This window comes from Poecile atricapillus, chromosome 11 (genome assembly GCF_030490865.1).
Source record: "Poecile atricapillus isolate bPoeAtr1 chromosome 11, bPoeAtr1.hap1, whole genome shotgun sequence".
NCBI lineage: Eukaryota > Metazoa > Chordata > Aves > Passeriformes > Paridae > Poecile > Poecile atricapillus.
In genome coordinates, this window is record NC_081259.1 from 18,928,164 (window position 1) to 18,947,354 (window position 19,191).

General features: G+C 44.7%; 2 protein-coding genes across 3 annotated transcripts in view; one reads left to right on the forward strand and one right to left on the reverse strand.

Moving 5' to 3' along the window:
* Positions 1-1,725, forward strand: part of NPTN (neuroplastin) — a 39,543-nt gene extending 37,818 nt beyond the window's left edge. Inside the window, exons 7-8 of one of the 2 annotated variants that reach the window (XM_058847069.1) lie at positions 222-295; positions 635-1,725. In XM_058847069.1, coding sequence (XP_058703052.1) covers positions 222-282 — 61 coding nt within the window. In that variant the 3' untranslated portion in view covers positions 283-295; positions 635-1,725. Of the gene's footprint in view, positions 1-221 lie in introns of both variants that reach the window. The other variant, XM_058847068.1, reaches the window with a different exon arrangement.
* On the reverse strand, positions 1,718-17,455 carry REC114 (REC114 meiotic recombination protein). Its single transcript, XM_058846464.1, has 8 exons — positions 17,388-17,455; positions 16,784-17,020; positions 16,354-16,576; positions 15,784-15,873; positions 6,949-7,032; positions 3,879-4,061; positions 3,130-3,198; positions 1,718-1,956 (listed from the first exon to the last, which is right to left on the reverse strand). The coding sequence occupies exons 1-8, from the start codon at positions 17,453-17,455 to the stop codon at positions 1,795-1,797; spliced, it is 1,116 nt and encodes a 371-aa protein (XP_058702447.1). The 3' UTR covers positions 1,718-1,794.
* Between the last annotated feature and the right edge of the window lie 1,736 nt (positions 17,456-19,191).

A 19,191-nucleotide genomic window follows, 5' to 3' on the forward strand; every position in this document is an offset into this window, starting at 1 on the left:
GGTGTTGGACCGTCTGGTGCGTTTCTTAGCACTGGAGGAAAGAAAAGAAACATCTTGCTAGAAAACAAATGTGCTAAAATACAAAGTTTAAAGCAGCGTTGTCTTCAGCCAGTTAAAGGGAGGAAGACAGAAATGCTGTTTAATGAAGTACAAATAATGTCCATTTTCCCTTGTACCCGTGACTGATTCCTGGTGCATTTCTCTCTCATCCCTTTCTGCAGGAAAACCAATTCTACAAACAATCACAAAGACAAAAACTTACGTCAGAGAAACACAAATTAAAAATGCTCATCATGTAAGTATTGCCTGCGCCCGGCCGGGAGCGGGCAGGCCCAGCCCTCCTGCCCAGAGTGCTGGGGGCATGGCAGCAAACTCCTTCCCCGGATTAAAACATTCCCGCTGCGCCTCGGGGAGCGCGGGGGGGACCAAACATTCATTTCCTCAAACAGGCGGGTGGTTTAAGGACCTGCTTGCTAAAATGTAGACAAAGCTGCCGAGCCCTCCTGATTTCCCCACTGAAAGGTGGAGCTGGGGCTGTCGGGAGCCGTGCCCCGGTGGGAGCGCGGGGATTGCAGGCTGCGGCGGCTCGCACTGTTCACCATTGACTAGCACCTCTTTCTCGTTTCTTTTTTAGAGCTTTAAGTTTCTGAGAGACTGATGGCAATATGACCTGCTAAATTTAAGGGTTGGAACTCTTGGTTCTAGAACTCCAGTTCTGTCTGATTTCTTTTTTTTTTTTCTTTCCTTTCCAAGTGAGCAACAATATGACTGTCTAACGCATGCCTTATTTAGCCTCTCCTGCAAGGATGACCTAGCCAGATGAATTTTAATAATGCTTCCGTGTAGAAGGTGTAAACTCTTTTGGGCTTGATGTGTTGTGAATGTTGCTTTTTTTTTTTCCTCCTTTCCTCTCTTTACACGAGCAGTAGCCAGGCGGGTTCACGCATGCGCTGTTTTTTACTTCCTGTAGCTGTTAAATTCGGCACCGCTCAAACCGCACCGCTGCCATCTAGTGAGACTTCTTTTGTAAAGTACAGCAAAACTTAAAGATATATACAGTATATATTTATATTTGGGGGAGGGGAAACCAGAAGTCATTGTGGTTCATTTTGAAGCTGCTGATATTCATTCCTTACTGTATGGCTGGAAGGAGGGGAGTGATGCCGGGCCGGCACATTGGAATTTCCTTAAGGGCTTTAACCGTGGAGCGCGGGGTGTCCTGTTGGGTGTCAGGGCTGGGTGGTGCCAGGGGCTGCTGGTGGTGGTGGGATGCAGTTGGAAACAAAAACAAACTTTCAGTTTATAAATATATATATATGATTGCTTTTTCAGTGATTTTTGGTTTGGTTTTTTTTTTTTTTTGGTTTTTTTTTTTTTTGTTAACTCATGTAAATTCTCAAATCCTTTTGCACTGATGTGTTCGACATATTCTTGTACATTCAATTCAGGCAAACTTTTATAATTTTCTTTTGGTTTTTCCTTTTTTTTTTTTGTTTAAATGATGAAATGTTACAGCATGGTGATATTCTATGCAACTAGTTATTCCTCTTTAGTTTGACACTGTAATTTCTCTTGATTTAAAGATTGTAGAAATAGACCTACCAGGGTTCTCATGACGTGCGTAACTGTAGCTGCATGAACTCGTGTTCTGTGTATTTGTTGAAGTGCAATGATGTATAAAAAGTGGATTCACCTGTTTTTAAAAATAAAACACCGACAAAAACCGCTGTAGGCCTTGTTTTTCAACCTTTAATGGCCGGAGCGGTGCGCTCCCCACGGAGTGCCGGGCGTGCCTCACTGCTCGGCGAGCCTGTGCAGTTCCTTCTCCACGTCCTCCACGAAGGCTGGGAAGTGCTGGTCCATGAGGCAGAGGCGGATGAAGGGCCCCAGCTCCCGGGCGCTCCAGGCTGGGTGCGGCAGTGCCGGGGGCAGCTCCGGCCGCTGCCGCAGCACCGACTGCCAAGGGAAGGTTGGAAATGTGGCCGTGAGCTCGTCCACGACACAGGCATCCCCCAGCCCTGCGTTTGGTGCTCTTGGAATGCTGGCAGCCAGCTGTGGTTGTGTATGGGAGCTTTTCTCTGATGCCCAGGTGTGATCCCAGAGTAGCTTTTACACAATGTGAAGTGCCCCTGCAGTTATTCCAGTTGGAAGTTTACCCTGGAAATGCTGATTTCCTGCTGGGATCTGTTCTGTAAGCAGTGTATGCTCTTTATGAGCTGTACATGTTGCCACATGGATTGTGTAGGGGTAACCAAGTGTGCACTTTTCCAAGCTTTTCATTTAGCCAAATGTCCTTTAGAAACAAAGTATGGGGCTTTTATGTTAAAACATCCTTTTGATCCCTGTTTAATCCCCTCTCCCAGCTTTTTCCCGTGGTGGTGGGAGAACTCTGGGCATAGTGGCACTGGGCTTGGAATGAGGTAACCTTTGAGGTCCCTTCCAATCTGAACAAGTCTGGGATTCTGGGCTCACCCAGTAACTACAAAAGAAGGGTAAGGAAGACAGAAACAACAGAGAGTTTTCTGCTCATCTGCTTCTCCACTGGCCTGAATTCCCAGTAAATGAGCAACAGTGGACTTCCAGCTATTTACCCAGAATTGCTCTGTGAAGCTGTCCGTGGAATATGGGGATCCTTTGCTGTGGGTCTGGGTTGAGAAGGCTCCAGAGAAACCCCAGAGCCCCTGCCAGTGCCTAAAGGGGCTCCCAGAGAGCTGGAGAGGGACTTGGGACAAGGGCCTGGAGTGACAGGAGAAGGGGGAATGGGTTCCCACTGCCAGAGAGCAGGGTTAGATGGGATATTGTGTCATTCCAGGATTGATACTTTCAGGCTTCAGGGCTGATCTGCACAAGTAATTTCTGCAGAGGCAAACCAGTGCCAGAGCCATTCATTTGGATGTTGCCTCTGGGTATTTCTCTGCTCTCAGCCTGTCATTTGTTCCTATTCAAATGGGGTGATTACACCACCAAACACCTTGTTTTGCTGCAAATTCCCTGGTTCTGGATCATTACACAGATCCAGTGTTTTGCTAGTATGGATTATGGCATCCCAGTGTTCAGGGAAGGCATTTCCCAGATGGAAAATGGAATGTGAGACAGCTCATTCTCAGACTCGAGATGTTTGTTTTTTACCTGTGCGAGCTGTGCTACAGATCTTCTTTCTCCAAGGCTTGTGCAGGAGTCTGGGAGAGGCTCATCTGGCTAGAAAATACCAAATGCAAATAAGGGCTTGTTACCAAGCAGAGTGTGGGTATGTGCAGGGGGGGAAGCAGTTCCATTTTTAGCGCTGACGGGAAGGGAATGTGCTCAGCTACCTTCTGCAGTCAAAAGGCATCTTTTTATGGAGCCTGCATGCACATCTGCTCCAGTCTTTAAAAATGAAAGACATGACAGTTTTAACTACAGGCCTGTTAGTTCATGGCTAAACTGAAGTTGCAAATGACTTCCTAGGAGTGACTTCAAAGAATGCTGTGTATGGATGCTCTCAAGAGCACAGTGCTGCTGTTCCATGCATCTAAACACCCAAGAGAGCAGAGATTTCAGAATAATCACCCTGGAAAACACTGTCTCTGCCTTTCCCAGTTACCTCAGGACTTTATCCTGGAGAGGGGAAATATTCTGTTCCTCCTAAGATTGCTTTTTGGCGTGCCAGGTTAGGCTCAGACTGTAAGCAGGCAGTCCTAGCAGCTTCCTATGGCTGCAGGTAAGCACAGAAAGGAGCCAGGATCCAGGGTTCCTTTTTGGCTCTGATCCTTTTTTACCCTGTACTACTCATTTCCCAACTCCTATTTCGAGCAGACAGTCTCAGAGCCGTGAGAAACTCGCCATGCCCAGCTCTGGCAGCCAGAGGTGATGGGTTTTGGGGGTGTGTGGCCACTTACTGCATGCTCAGTGTCCATGCCCTGGGTGTCCTGGCTGGTGCCGTGGCAGAGCTGCTGGCTCTGTTCCTCAGCCCCCTGCACCGGGATGTACTCGCTGAGTTTCTGGACACAGCTGCGGCAGTGCTCCTGCACCTCCTCCTTGGAGCTCCCTCCGAACTGCACACGGAACATGCGGCACTCGTTCTGCTCACAACCACAGGGAAATCAAATTAACCTGCAATCCCCTCAAACTACTTGGACTAAATCCTTATTTGTTGGAGTTGGGAAGAAGGCAATAGATTTGTGTGTCTCTGCACCGATTTAAAAACAAATAAACAGGTTTTCCTTGCTGTATCTTCTTTATTCCCAGCAGCTTAACCAGAAGGCTGTGATTGCAGACTTGAAAGTCAGATAAAAATATGCAAGAAAAGGGTAAGTGATGCAGGGCCACCTGTCAGTAATTCGATGTTTAGCCAAGTGGACAGGCCTTGCCAGGACTCAGCTTTTACACATAGCAGGAAAATTAAGTTTTATTGTTGCTGCAGGTGTCCTTACAGTATCCTGTAAGGGTGTGCCAGCTCTGCCACAGTTAGTTGTGACAAAAAATGACACAACAGTAAGCAGAAGTTAACTCTGGATCTGAACTATAAATTCAGGGAATGGCATGTTCCAGTTAGGGTTCATGTTCCTGATGCATCAAAGTCAATCCTACCTGTGTGTAGCTAAACCAACACATTCAGTTTGGCTCTCACCTAGATGTTCCTTGACCAGAAACCAACATGTTGAATGAGAGTGCAGGAAATTTAAATGCATTACTTCAAAGAGTGAAATGATACTAAAAATTATTGAAAACTCACAGATAGCTCTGACCCTCCCCAGAGTAGGTTATCAGGCTGTGCCATAAAAGGTAGTTTTAGTAAGTGCCCCAGGTTCAGCAAACTGCCCTGAAATGGGGATGGCAATCTATGGTGGGTGATAAGCTTGGCCTAAGCACCTCAAGCTGATGTAAGGTGGGTGCATATTCAGTGTTTAGAGAGCTAATTAATGGAACTTTCTGTTTGATCTTGAAATTTCAAATTTAAAGAACTCCAAGTACTAGAAAAGCAGCAAATTCTCCTTGGCCCAGCCTGTCTTATTTAGGTCTTCATCTTCGTGAGGTTCCAATGTCAAAACCCATTTTCAGTGCCCATTTTAATTCCACACTGCTGGGCTGCTGGAGCGCGAGTGCAAGGGCACCTCTCACTTTAAAGTTCCTGTCTCAGAGATGAGGCAGCTCCTCCTGACAGCCCCTGTGTTTACATGCCTGCTGCTTGAAGAAGTCTGACTCACATAAAGAGATTTTTAGGGCAGGGCAAGCACAAAACCCTGCCTCCATGCTTTTTAAAGGGGAAAATGTCAAACTAATGTGAAGTGTAGCACTCATTTGCCAGTGCCCGTTGGATTTGCCCTCATTACTATTAATTAAGGAACTGGGGCAGCCTCACAGACCCAGGCACCAGGTGGTGGGGTGCCACACAGGTAGGTGAGTTCTGATTTCAGAGACAGGAAAGGAACTTAGTGGAGTTTCTCTAGGACACTTTCAAAGAGTGCTTGCTTGTTTAGATCCCCAAATCAATTTTGAGGCTGAGCTATTTGGACTCCTGTGGGTTTCTCACAAGGACTGTTAAAGACTTGAGTTTGCAGTTCATAAACAACAGCAGACCTTGAAAATTAAACATTGTTCCTCTGTGGAAAGAGAGCTGCAATATGTCAAGGTTTATGGCATAAACAGGACTGGGCAGTCACACCTGAACCACACAAGAGCTCAAGTATTAAAGAACCCTGAGGTCATGGAATCATTAAATTTGCACCTCTTCCATGCTGGGGTGGGGGGCTGAGCTCAAGGAAAACAATATGAAGGGAAATAATTTATTGTAAACTTATGAAGAACATTCACCTTGCTCCCGTTCATAGTTTTGAAACTCATTCTGCTGGCTAAGAGCCCACGGTGCCCTTTTGAAGCCATATTTGGAGTGATGAGTAAGTTCCACTGTAAATGCAGTAGTAATGACTTATAAAAAACAAGGAGTACAAGAGAAATCAGAAATTTATCATAAAGATGAGCACAGAAGCTGCATCCTGTTAGGATATAAAGCAGAGAAGCTGTGTGGTAGAACCACTGCAGTGCCACTGAATCCAGCTGAAGTTGTGTGGATTTATGGTAAGTAAACACTGAGATGCACAGAATTAATTTCAGGCTGTTAATATTCCTCCTTTCCCGAACTGCCCCTCAGAGCTTTGCTGCAGCCTCGCAGTGAGGGTGATGTTGGTTTTGTCTGGCTGGTGAGGAGCAGCAGAATCCCTTAATGCTGCACTGGGGGACTGGCTCTGGTAGCTGGCAAGGAACAACCTGCTGGTTCATCAGAACTAATTCCTGCCCCAGCTGTCTTCAGGCTTTCTAACAAGCTGAGAGAAAGCAGAGTGCAGAGGTGTTGTGGTTTCAGGCATAACCCATGAATTTAAAACACTAAGATACATGAGAGTATCAGAGTTCATCTAAGAACAAAAAAAACCTAAGATTTTTACACAAATTGGTAAGAAGAAAGTGCTGTTTGATTATTTAAAGGCAAACCAACTGCTTTTCGTTGGGAGAGCTGAATGGGAGACCAGAAACCCGTGTCCATTTTGTTTCCTTGAGTACCAAATACCTTAACCACCAGCCTGCTGCCACTGTGCCAGGAGCCACAAAATGGCTCAGTAATTGCTTGGTTAGAGAATTTGTTTGCTGAAGTGCAGTCTGACTCAGAGGTATCTTGGAAGAGATTTGCTTCGACTTTTTGTTAGCCATGGCAGAGAGCTTGTGAAATAAAACCAGTCTGGCTGTTTAAGCAGCTCACTCTTGGACAGTGGTCTAAAAACTGAATATTAGCAGTTAAAAAAGATACTGAGATTATTCAATCCACTCTTGTCTAGTATTTAGAGTAAAAAAAAATAAAAAAAATCTAATTATCTAATAGATAATTAACACCTCCTAGTTTAATTTAGCCAAATTTGAGAGATTTTTTCCATATCTGTGTTACATATTAGGAATGTTCCAAGCTGCTCAGCTCACCTTGGCCTGTGCCCGGAGCAGCAGGCACTCTGCTCTCCTCACAATCTTCAGCCACTTGTGGGAATCGATCAGGGAAAAGCCTTCCTGAAATGAATAAAGCACAAACCAGTGGCACAGCAAACAGCAGCACCCAGGAGCACATGTTTAAGTTCTGTCATGCAATTAAAGCCCTAATGAAGATCAGTCACTGCAGGTTTTGGAGCTGTCAAACAGCTGCCACTGTGGAAGTTTTACCACTCCAGGGATTAAATCCAGGAACAATACTGTGTCGAGGTATGTTCTCATTTCCGTACCCCTCTACATTTATATTTGTGCATGCTATGGAAGCTCCTGAAAACCAGAATAAAGCAGCTGTAGTTGGAGCATTGAGTGCTGAAGTTGCCCGGGAGGGCAGCAGAGGGCAGGCGAATCCGGGGAATGGCGCGGCCCCGTTTTATCCAAGGCCCGGGAGGCCTTGGCTCCAGGTGAACTCAGGGAACCGAGCAGCAGCTTCATTAATTGGATAAAGATGTTTTTATACTCCAGTTGCATCACTGTCAGTCCCTTCAAACTTGACAGACCGCTCAGCTTCATGTAAAAACACCCCAGGAAGGTGAAAAACAACTGCAAGGCAATGGACTGCATCTCCCAAGGCACTCCGAGCCATTATTTAGCAAAGTACAGGGGAAAATCCCCAACCATTAATCAATGTTAGGGCAGGGAGGAAATCAGGCACCTGTTTTAGTCAAACTCACAATACTTTCAATTACCAAGGGCTTGAGCCCAGGCTGCTTTCAAGGGGTCCTAAGGATCAAACATCACAAGTCATGTCCATCCTGAAGGGCCAGCGGTGTTTGCCACATTCACCACCCATCTCAGGTGGGTCCAGGCTGGAAAACCATCTGCCATTCTATTTTGGTACAGGAATCACCTCAGTGACTCTGCTCCTTTACTGTGCTGGCACTGGCTTTACGGTCTCATGCAGCAGCTGCATGTAGATTTTGAGCTGCATTTTTAACTTTACAGAGGAATCTCTCAAAAGCTGTGAAGAGTTGAACCAAAGGCAGACTGGATGGCAGACATCTGCTGTGACAGACTCCAGAATGTCAGCCAGCAGGGAAGTACCGTTCCCAAAAGATCTGGTGTCAGAGGGAGAAAAGAATTTCCCTGTGTGCTGTGAGAGCAGGTAAGAGGGCCAGTCCCTTGCAGTGTCTCTGGACTGAACACACCAAAAGTGCCCTGAGGCAGGATGTGCTAAGCAGAAAAGGCCTCAAGGTCAAAACAACAGGGAGAGATCACTTGGTCAGCAATGGGGAAAGGTTGAACCAAGCCCCAAAATGCTGCCAGTGAAGCAGTTCTAAGCCATTCCTTCACTAGGCCACTTTAATTTGTGGCCACTTGTGCTTGTCCTGTTCATTTCAAGTAGTTTATGTTTTGGAGACACACCAACTGTTTATTTAAATATAGCTATTCCCATATTCAGTCTGCTTTTACGGTGTTTTTCCTTTCACTGGAGATGAAGGTTGAACAAATGTTGTCTACTTAAAATAGTAACTGTTTTCAAAGAAATTATAAAAGGCAGTCACTGTTTAACTTTCCTACCAACTATTTTATTGATGTTTCCCAGGTTCTTTTATATGTCCTGTTTCTGAGGTAAAACAAGTGGGGAAAACCAGCATTCAGAATTTTTATTTGATTACCCAACTCCAACCCCAAAATTCCATTTAACTGAAATTTAAGTTTAACCACTTTATTTTTAAAATCGTTTTCTCTGTATTCACAGCCTGGTTTGGTTTGGGAGGAGCCTTAAAGCTCATCCAGTACCACCCCTGCCATGGGCAGGGACACCTCCCACTGTCCCAGGGTGCTCCAAGCCCCATCCAGCCTGGCCTGGGGCAGTGCATATGAAGCCAGGTGAGTGAATTCAGAGCAACAGGAGGGAAGAGCACAATAAACGTGTCCCTTGAGCCACGCTGGAAGCCAGGAGGGTCTCTGCCAACAGCCAGCAGCGGGGCGTGGGGCAGGGCCTGGCAAGTGCAAGGCAGTATTTTGGGATTACAGTCCATTGTGCCTTTCCACAGGTGATGGATTGGCTCGCACCGTGCTCTGGACATGGGCGATGACACGGAAAAAAGCAGCGTTCCCTCTGGATTGGTGCTGCCACCAGGCTGCCAGAGTAGGGAACACAGCAGCTGGTCCCTGCTCCCCTGAGCAGGAGCTGCTTCAGTCAGCCAGGCAGGGGCAAAGCCAGATGGCAGTGTAAGATTAATCAGAATATCCCCAAAATGCAGCCTGGAACAGGGCAGGGGCACAGGAGCCCAAATGTTCACCACGTGAAGAGAGAAATGGCAGCACTTTATTAAGTTGGGTCACCAGTGCCATCAGGCACATACCCCTGTTGTTGTCCACAACTACTTGTAGCAGAAGTTGGGTAAAGGAAAACTTTCCTACATCTGTGATCAAAATCTAAGTTTCTCAGAGGGAGGACTGGGTGGAATTAAGCTGAAGGAGAAAACAAAACAAGATGTTTCCCAAATGTTTTGGAAGTAGGCAAGATGTGACCACAGCTGCCATGAGGCAGGAGCCAGAAATGCTGATCCAGCCTCAGAGCCATCGAGTCCAGCACAGACTGGGAAATACTTTTGTTCTGACTTCACATTTCAGCATTCAGAAACCTGCTGTGTAATGAGGGCTGTGAGCTGTGCTGGAAGGTATTGTGTGTGATTTATGAATATTTTTTATTGTAGCATTTAGAAACCCCACGGTGCTAAACAACGCAGGAATAGATTATCTATGTTTTGTTAGACTGCAACCCTAGCTGAACAGAAAATGACTCTGTATCTAAGAAATGTTATTTGTGTAGCATTTCAGCTATGCTGGCTTGCATCAGTTAGTCTGGATGCACTCATGCACAAGCCAGATGTTTTCAAACAAAACTAAGTGTAAACAACAGTTTAGGAGGAAAAGCTTTTTTGCTTGGTCACAAACACGACCCAATCTGCCCTTAAATCACAAGCAGTATTAAAAAAGACAAACAAAACCCCAGAATGCCATACAGAGACACATTCTTCAGTCTGGGCTGCCTCTTCTAGCAGGCCCATGAAATGCAAATACACCAGCTTGTTCTCCAAGTTCACAGCTCCGAGGAATGTATGCATTGTATCATGTCATGGATTAAGGACTCTGGAAGGTGCAGGAAAGAATGAGGTCAGTTTGAGATGAAGGGAGTTTTACTGTGTGAATTAACAGTGCACAGGTGCCAGGGTGGTGCTGCTACAGGCCTCAGACAACATACTGCTCACACCATTGTGACAGCACCATGGGACACAATTCCCTGGAAAACAGAGCAGTCTGCTTCCAAAGTTTCCAGGCAGGCACCTGAGACAGCTCCTTAACCCTTGCCTTTCCCAAGGTCAGGTACCATGACATGAGGGGGGAGCACCAGAGCAATGGAAATGTTATTTCCAGGTGAACCCACAGCGTGGTTCTTATCAAAAGAGAACCGAGGTGATGGAGTTGCAAGGACTGCTATGAACCATTCCCTCAGGAGACAGGAAAAATAAAGATGTGTGAGCAAGCAGGCAGAAAAAGCTTGTGAATGATGTTCAAGAATTAGACAGAATGTTAAAGGACAGGCAAAACTGAGATGCTTTCAAAAAACTGGAGAAGGTGTTTACAGGTAAGTGGTGACACTTTAATAAGGATTTTGTTATTAATAGGTTGTTATAATAATTATAATAACAATTATAATAAATATATATTCTATTTTATAATAAAAAAGCTGGACAAGCTTGAAACATGACATAGATTCTAAATCAAATGTTTGCATAAATCTGAAAAATAGCAATTTTTAACTCCTTGCCTTCCCAAAAGAGAATGTGAGTTACCATTTTACAGTTTTTTCCTAGAATAAACAATTTTCTATTTAAAAAGTAAAAATTCTTAATTGATGACTGTAGACTGCAGTTGTGAAAATTAAACTTCTAATGTAATTTCACTGCAGTCTTCATTACTACCTTGTAACACACCTGGAAGTAGACATTTTTGTATCCATTTCCAGCATCTAAGTAAGGCCAAATACATCAGGTTTGATTTCTGCAGTACGAGCTGTCTTGAAAATTGAATCAAGATTAGGAGAGCCAAGAAAAAACCCCAAACAAGACAACCTGTAGAGTGAGGGAAGCACAAAGCTGTCCCTGCACGCATTTCCAACCCTGCCAATCGAGGCAGACAAACAGGAGTAAGGAATAAAAGGATGTTAAGCTTTGCAGGATCCTTTTCCCCCCCTCAAATGTTGCTCTTAAGCTGTTTGATTGTGGCAGAGAACACAGAGGCAGAGAACTCGTTAGGCAGAGTGCTCTGTGTGTACACAGAGGCTGAAGGAGGGAGGGAACCCAGGACACAGAGCCACCCCTGAGGGGACTCGCAGCCAGAGGATGGCTTTGGCCAAAGTGCAAACCTGCCTGCAGGAGCAGGGCTCCCGTGGGTTCACACCACAGCCACTGACAGCAGAGATAAGCCCTCACCCCAGCACAAACCTTGACTCTTCACAGCGACAACCTGAATTGTTTGGGGTTTTTTTCCCAGTGACATCTGTCTAGGGACACAGAGAGGGGATCTGGATGCTAAAGCTTTTCAGGGTGTCCCCATAATGTATTCTTCCATTCCCAATATAAAATATGTACTTCCCCAGACTGATCATAATCTCCAAATAAAATAAAAATTCTGAGAGCTGGGTTTAGGAGAACTGGGGCAAGAGAAAAGGGAAGAGCAGAAGCCCTTGACATGAAACCGAAATGGGAAAGCTGATGCAGAAGGATACTCCCAGCTCATCCAAAACAGTCACATCAACATGTTGAAATAAACAAACTGAAATTGAGATTTTTGAACTATGGTTGTGGTACTAAATAAGCCAACGAAACTTAAATAAAAGAAGAACCTTCTGTGGCTTTGCAGTGCTCTGCCTCTCGCTGCCCAGGTTTCTCTCAGGAGCCCTCATTTATTGCACAGGGACCATCTCTGCCCAGGGCACTGTGGTGAATCTCATCTGCAAAATTTGGTGCCTGAGTTTCAGGCACTGCAAAGAGAGCATCAGGAACATGAGGATGCCTGCTGAATGCTTGCCTAATTAATGAGTTAGAATCCACTGTACCCTAAGCACTGGTAGCTTATTAGAAGTCATGAGGGGACCAGGAGGGCACTAAGGACATTTAGCCTACTCTTCAAAAGATCGGGTCACAAATCAATTACTCCGGATTAATTTTATCCTATTAACTAAGTCCTCTTCACAATTTCAATTTGTTTAACTTGTAGGATATCATGAATTCTAGCACCAGAAACAATTGCACTGAATAAAACACCAAAATATAATTTCCAAGATGTGCTGATACAGAGGGGAAAGGAAATAAGAGTTGTGGTAAACAGAACATAATGTATCTTGAGCATGGCCAGAAATTACCAGAGAAGCTGTTGAGATATTCCTGTAAAATTCCACTGACTACAGTATATAAGAATGAGGTTTTCCTACCATCAAATATCCACTCTGTTAGGCAACACTGCAGCAAAAACAGGTCCTAAAAATGCATTATGTAATTTAATTCCAAATGAAGAATTTGGTTTAAAAAAGAATAAAACAAAACAAATCAAAGCACCCTTTAATTTGCATTACACATCAGGGATTTTTATGTTCCATGCTCTGAAGTTCCATTTACCCTCCTCTTCATTCCATTACACAAGGAATAGATGGTATTTTGAAAGGAAAACAGTTGTTTCTGTATTTATTAAAAAATCAGTTGTCAGGATATGTGAGTATTTTATTGCTATTTTATAAATATTGTTCTTAGAAACGGATCATAAAAGAGCCAGTGGGCTCTAAGGAAAAGGTTTTTTAACTTTCCTACTTAAATAAAATTAAAAGGACTAAGAGAATACGTAAGTACACCCATCATAGAGAAAATATTTTGATAGCAATCAGAAACACTTGAATATTGTTCCTACTATGGATATTAATCCAGCCATCAGGAAAACAGAAATTTCTTATTTTTTTCCCAACTCTTTCAGTTTTGTGGAAATGTTGTTCATAGATGAGAATCAGAAACAAATCCTTTTATTATTCATCAGCAACAATTTTACAAAAATACACATTCTGCACATTGAGAAGGCAACGTGGCCCTGTGACACAGATCTTGTGCCTCACCCTGTTCCTGTGCAGAGCTACAAAGCTACAGTAATTGTTATCCAGTTCCCTCAAACCCGGGAGCACGGAGCACATCAAAAGGGCTGAAAAGTAGGGATTAAGAGATAGATCAAAAGACAAGACATCAACAATTTAAAGGATACAGTTCCAACACAGCACAAAACAGCTGTGTGAGTACATCAGAGGGAACTTCAATCCTAGTAAGGCAGCACACAGGTGTGACACAGCCCAGCCCAGGCCAGCAAGAGGAAAGGAGAGCACAAGTAAAAGCATGGCAGCAGCTGCAGCATTCCATCAAAGCTGATCTGTTCCCTCTGGAGCAGAAGCTGTGCATTATCCCCTCTGACAGAACGTCCAGGATAATGGACCCCCAGTGAGTGGATTTGGTGTGTGACAGCCTCCAAGCACGGTCTGTACTTAGTCGTGCAAAGCCTGGTTAAATATTGTGACAGGTTTGTGACAGCACTGACAGCTGCAACTGGAGGGAGACAGAACCACTGAGATTAACCATTTCTGATGATTTCTGCAGCCTGAGCAGCACTTCAAGTTGGTTTGTTGTCGCATGGCATCTCAGGAAGGAGTTTGCAAAATGTCCCATCCCTGGCAGTGCTCAACAACAGGTTGGATGGAGCTCTGAGCAGCCTGGGACAGTGAAGTGTCCCTGCCCGTGGCAGGGGCTGGCACTGGATGGGATGGGAGGTCCCTCCCAGCCCAAACCATCCTGGGATTCTATGAAAACAAGCACCCTGAGTATTTGCTGGGGTTTTCAGCCACTCAGGTACGTTTAAGAGGACAAGTGGGAGGGCTGCAGCTGGTCCAATCTCACAAACACACAACCCCAGCATGAACCAGTGCCTCTCCCACCGGTTCAGTCCTGCATGCACAGAACACACCTCTGCCACCAGCCCAAACACCCCTGCTCAAACAGCTGCACCAATCCACAGCCTGTAAAAACCAACTCGATAGAACCTTTAACAACTCTCTAAATGTCAGTGTTCCAACTTTAAGGTTGGCGTAGAAGTATTGCCAAAATAAATGTTTGAAAAAAACCAGAACAACTTCTCTTTTTCTTCTGAACTCTCAGTACTGTATTTTGGTCACATCTACCGAGCATGTCTGTTCCTCCTCTCCTGCACTATGTGATAGTTCCTGCAGTATCTCAGTGTCTCTTAGAAGCTGGAACAGTCCTGATGGATCCCAGAAATTCCTCATCTGGCATTTCATGCAAAGGAGCTGCCTGAAAGCTTCACTAGCCACTAAACACAAGAGCTGCAAGAAAAGTGCTTTTCTCAGCCAAGTTTTTAGAAGCTTTTCTGATCCCTCACCCTTTCTGACAGCACACTTTTATCTGCCCTGTTACTTGCCAGCTTCAGCCTTTGCCAGACAAGTCTTTGAAGGGCTGCAGCTTTGGGTTGTGCCTTTTTTGCACTTTGGTTAGTGATTAGAAGTTGCTGTTAGCTTTTATATGGTTATTGCAAGGACTTTTAGAGTGATGTCAGTTACTGATCACTAACAGGGACAGCCACTGGGAACAGGAACATCCTGCACGGAGTTATCCCAAGCAGAATGTGCTAAGGGATGGCAGCAAGTCTCATTTCCATCCCCAGTTTCAAAACTTATTTCCTTTCTCTTACTCAACACAACTGCCAAAACCTTTCCAGGGTCCCTTTTTACCTTGTCCTCACTGAATGACCTGAGGGCCATCCACAGTAACAGCTCCCTGTTAGCTCATGCATTAACTATTCAATGTTCCTAACACACAGGCCAAAAACTTCAAGGGTATCCATGGTTCTCCCCTAAACTTTAATTTCTACAAGTTTAAGACCCTTTAAGAGGCACAGTAAAAACTAATTTATAAGCTTACATATATTCCAAGGTGCAACACAGTCTCTTATACGTTCTATTAAAAAAGCTTTGTTATCTTTATACTGCAGCATCTTCCACTGGTTTGTAATACCTTTCTAACATATTTATCAGCCAGTTCCTACTCGTTATCACCTCTGAGTACTGGTGATGTGCACTGAACACACTTAATTCCATCCTCCAGCAAGGTCTTCTATGTCAAGAGCATCAAACCCACTCCTCCTACACACAATTTCCCTTTTGCTGTCATTATAACATTTAGCTTAGTAACTGGTTATGCTTAAGCAAGTGCAGGCTACAGGAAAACCAGCTGACACAAGTTTGAATTTTGCCTCCAATAATCTTATGCTGTTTGTTACATCTCATCATCCAACACAGAAAACACAAACCCTTTGATAAACCATATTGTCAAACCAAAATATTAGCAGGTCATTGGCAAATGATGTAAGAAATTATAGTTTTACCTATTTCTAAATAGAGCATTTTTCTGTTTTCTTAGTCAGAAGAATCATGAAAAAAAAACCCCAAACATCTTTCAACATCAGCAACACTTAGCATTACCTCTTCACCTAGATTTTTAGAACCGCAGAAGAAACGTTGATCCTCAGCAGGAAATCATGTATTTAGTATTGTTCTGATAAATGTGAAGGGAAAGGAGAACATGAGAATTACCATCAGCAAAACAAGATTGACAGTTCCTACTCAGGGGGAAAGAAAATGAAGCTGAGAAAAGAAACAGAGTTAATACTGGTGGTAAATGATGAAGGAGAAATGCTCTTTATAGATGACAAACTTACCAGCACTGTTCGCTCTTGGGAAATAAAGAAATGGCCAGACTCCACAATGGTAAGGACAAGAGGGCCTGATTCTTCATTTGATTCAAACACCTTTAAAAAGACAGACAAAGGAAAATCCAGCCCTGCAAGCACAGAACCTACAAGTCCCATTTCTAGTGCCAAATGAAAGGTCTCAAAGGTCGCTGTTAGAAGCCAGGTGTGTAATTCACATCTCACTAATGCAACTTGCCCTCCACACCCACAGACAAGAGGCACATCAAATTATTTTTTTCACTAATTATGCCTGCATATACAGATTTAACTACTTAGAACAACCCTCTGGATTCTTCCACCTTGGTCTCTAGATTTTAGTACCACAGGTTACTGCTCGATATAGGAATAAAACAAAGTGGGCCACTAACACTCTGATGTGTTGTCATTAATAATTCACGAAGCAAAATCTCTCCCAATTCCTGCTTTAGCTCTGGACTCGCAAAAAGACACCTGAAAGACCTCATTTTATTCGTGTTTGCCTCACAGCAGAGCCAGCTACCCCACACCACCCCGCTATCCTCCCCGCGCCGCCGGCACCTTCCAAGAGGTGTTTTGCCCCTCATCGTCACCGTCCTTCGGGGGGAGGAAGCGACCGTAGCGCTTCAAGGGCCACACTGTGGCGCCGCCCAGGAGGGAGGTGTCGCCGGCGCTGCCCGGCGCCGAAGCCAGCCCGGGCTGGGAGCCACAGCCGCCGCCAGCCGCCGCCGCCGCCATGCCGCGCTGAGGGCTCTGAGGGGCGGCTGCGGGCAGCGCGCGGGAGCTGGGCGGGAAGCAGGAGCCAATAGGAAGGCGGAGAGAGCGAGTGGCGGGAATTGTTCGCCAATCAGCGCGAGGGGGGGGGGCTCGCGCCGCATCCTCTGTGGCGACCCGTCCTTATGAGGGGCTGTCGCCTATTTCGCCTCAGCGGTGCCGCGCACAGCTCCTGGCTCTCTCCCTTTCTTCCCCTTACTTTTTCTCTTCCCCTAACTTTTTCTCTTCCTCCTCGCCCGCTCCGAGGGTAGCGTGGCTATAGCCTCTCCCTTCTCCAAAGGGGCCCCCGGCCGTGCCGATGTGGCGGGTCCGCCCGCCGGTGCTGAGGGGAGAGAGGAGTGCGAACACCGTGGCCGCCATTTTGTGGCGTGTGAGGGAGCGCGGTGGGAGCTGCGCAGCAAGGAGGAGGAGGACGAGGACGAGGACGTGAAGCTCTCGCTGTCTGTCGCCGCCCCTGTGACATGCCCGTGGAACCCGGCCAAGATGCCAGTATGTCCTCAGGTAGAACGCGGCAAGCCCCTGTAAAAACGGTGTCCTACACTCTTCGATTCCCTTTCCACTTCTTGGTTGCCTTCAATTCCTAGAGTTACAACAGGGATTTTTGTGGTACCTGACTTGGGGTCTGTCGAAAAAACTGTTTTCAATGTATGTCATGGTTTTAACCAGCATGGGCAAACAGCTGGATTAATAAATCAAAATTGCACTCTCTTCCCCATTTTAGCTATTAGATGCTCGTACAATGATGAAATGCTACACTTTATCCCTGGACAAGGAGTGATGGTGACGTGACTGCACTTTGATGTTCCATTTATATTACATACCTTGGCCCATTAACAATAAAAATGTTCACGAGCTGGTCATTGAGGGGGCAGGAGGATCCAGGTACCATTCAGGACTGTCCCATATGGGCTTGTGGATGCCCATCACCACGAGTTTAACCATCCCCTGATGGTTAAACCATCACCATGAGGGCGCCATCCCAGTTCCTTTAATCCCAGTGCTGTGCATTGACCACCGCAATACAATACATCTGACCAAGAAGAAACTTGGCTAAATAGTCAAATTAAGCAGAAAAAATATGCCATTTTCTTTTCTGCTTTTCTTTACCTGTATGCTTTGTATTGATGATGTTGTGTTGGCTGATAAAAATAAAATAACTACTGTCTCATCTGAAGTAAAACCTTCAGGGATGAGGTTAACCTATTAAGCTGTGATGGTTTAATCTGCATGGTTTCATCTAGATGGTTTAATTAGAAAATATTAGATTGACATTTATGTCCTGTGGCCCTAGTGTTTTTCATCCGATGTTGCACTCGAGAGCTGGTTGAGCATCCAAGGAACTATTTCCAAAATAAACAATTTTAGAGTGTTTCCAAAAGGGAGGTGTTTATCTAAGCATTTTGCAGATAGGGAAAGGCAAGCAGAAAGGCATTAAATGACTTGACAAGGTCATCCAGAGACATCAGTAATGAAACAGGGAATACAGCGTGGGCTTCCCAGCTGCCAGTTGCCTTCTCTAATCACTGCTTCCCCACGAGGCTTTCTCAAATTGTGCTTGTCAAACATTCAGAATTTGCCAGTAGATTTGGAACTTTGTTGGAATCTATAGAAGAAGCTGAACATTTTTTTTGTCAGAGAAAAATGTTACAAGCACATATAGGTAAAATATTTTCCCCTATTTCAGCTGGAAACTGCAGCATTAATTTTCTGTGGAAAACAGTTTCTAGTGTCTATTTTCCAAGAGTGATTTCTGGCTTCTGCATGAACAAAATAAAAGCTTAATTCTTTACTAAAGCAAAAATTTCAGAGTGTGGGTCTGAGAGAGGCAGATGGAAACCAAGGGCATCAGATACTTCAATCTCCTGATAGATTTTTGCTTTATTAGCCTCTGCTATTTTGCTTCTACTTTTTGGACATCAGTGTGTGATTTTACATATATATAAAGTTAAATGAGCTTTGTGTTGAGACCAATACACAAGCTTTTGCAGATTCTAATTTCCTTGGGGAATTGCATGATTAGCTCTGGATTCGAAGAGTAGACATAGAGGAAAATGGTTACAATGTGTTTTGATTAGATTTTTTTTTTTTGTAAAAGGCTACAGAAGCTGCCAGTTTTCAAAAATTACAGAATAAAATGTAGAAGAAAGAGACAAGTAAAAGCTGTCAGGAGACTGACAGGTTAAAATGTGTTTCATCAGAAATGAGATAGCAAATTCCATCTAGATGCTGAGGGTTTGTCACTGCTGTGTGCTTCAGATTTGCCTGAAACTTCACCGGCTGCAGTGATACAAGTTAATTTTCTCACTGCAGAAGTATCTGCTCCTGTTAATAAATTATAGAAACTGCCAAAAGCAGAGCTGTCCGTGCAGGGACGTAGATCCATACGGATTTGATAATGTGCTGATAATTGTTAGGTGTACAACAGTTGGTTCTGCTACTGGGTATTTTGCTGAGCAGTCTATGTTATTGATTTTTAATACTAGTGGTGGTGATAATGGCAACAATAAAATCACATCACCGTGACTTTATTGTCAAATGCAAGCATAGGTGTGCCACAAGTGCTGGGCATGGACTGGAGGAACTCACACAAATTGGATAAATAATGTATTAACAACGTCAAGGGTG

Coding starts and splice junctions, on each gene's coding strand:
- REC114 (XM_058846464.1), bottom strand. CDS start 17,455: ATGGTACCTGGATCCTCCTGCCCCCTCAATGACCAGCTCGTGAACATT. Junction 3,199..3,878: donor GCATGGACACTGAGCATGCA/GTAAGTGGCCAC, acceptor GGTATTTTCTAG/CCAGATGAGCCTCTCCCAGA. Junction 1,957..3,129: donor CTGTAGCACAGCTCGCACAG/GTAAAAAACAAA, acceptor TTCCCTTGGCAG/TCGGTGCTGCGGCAGCGGCC.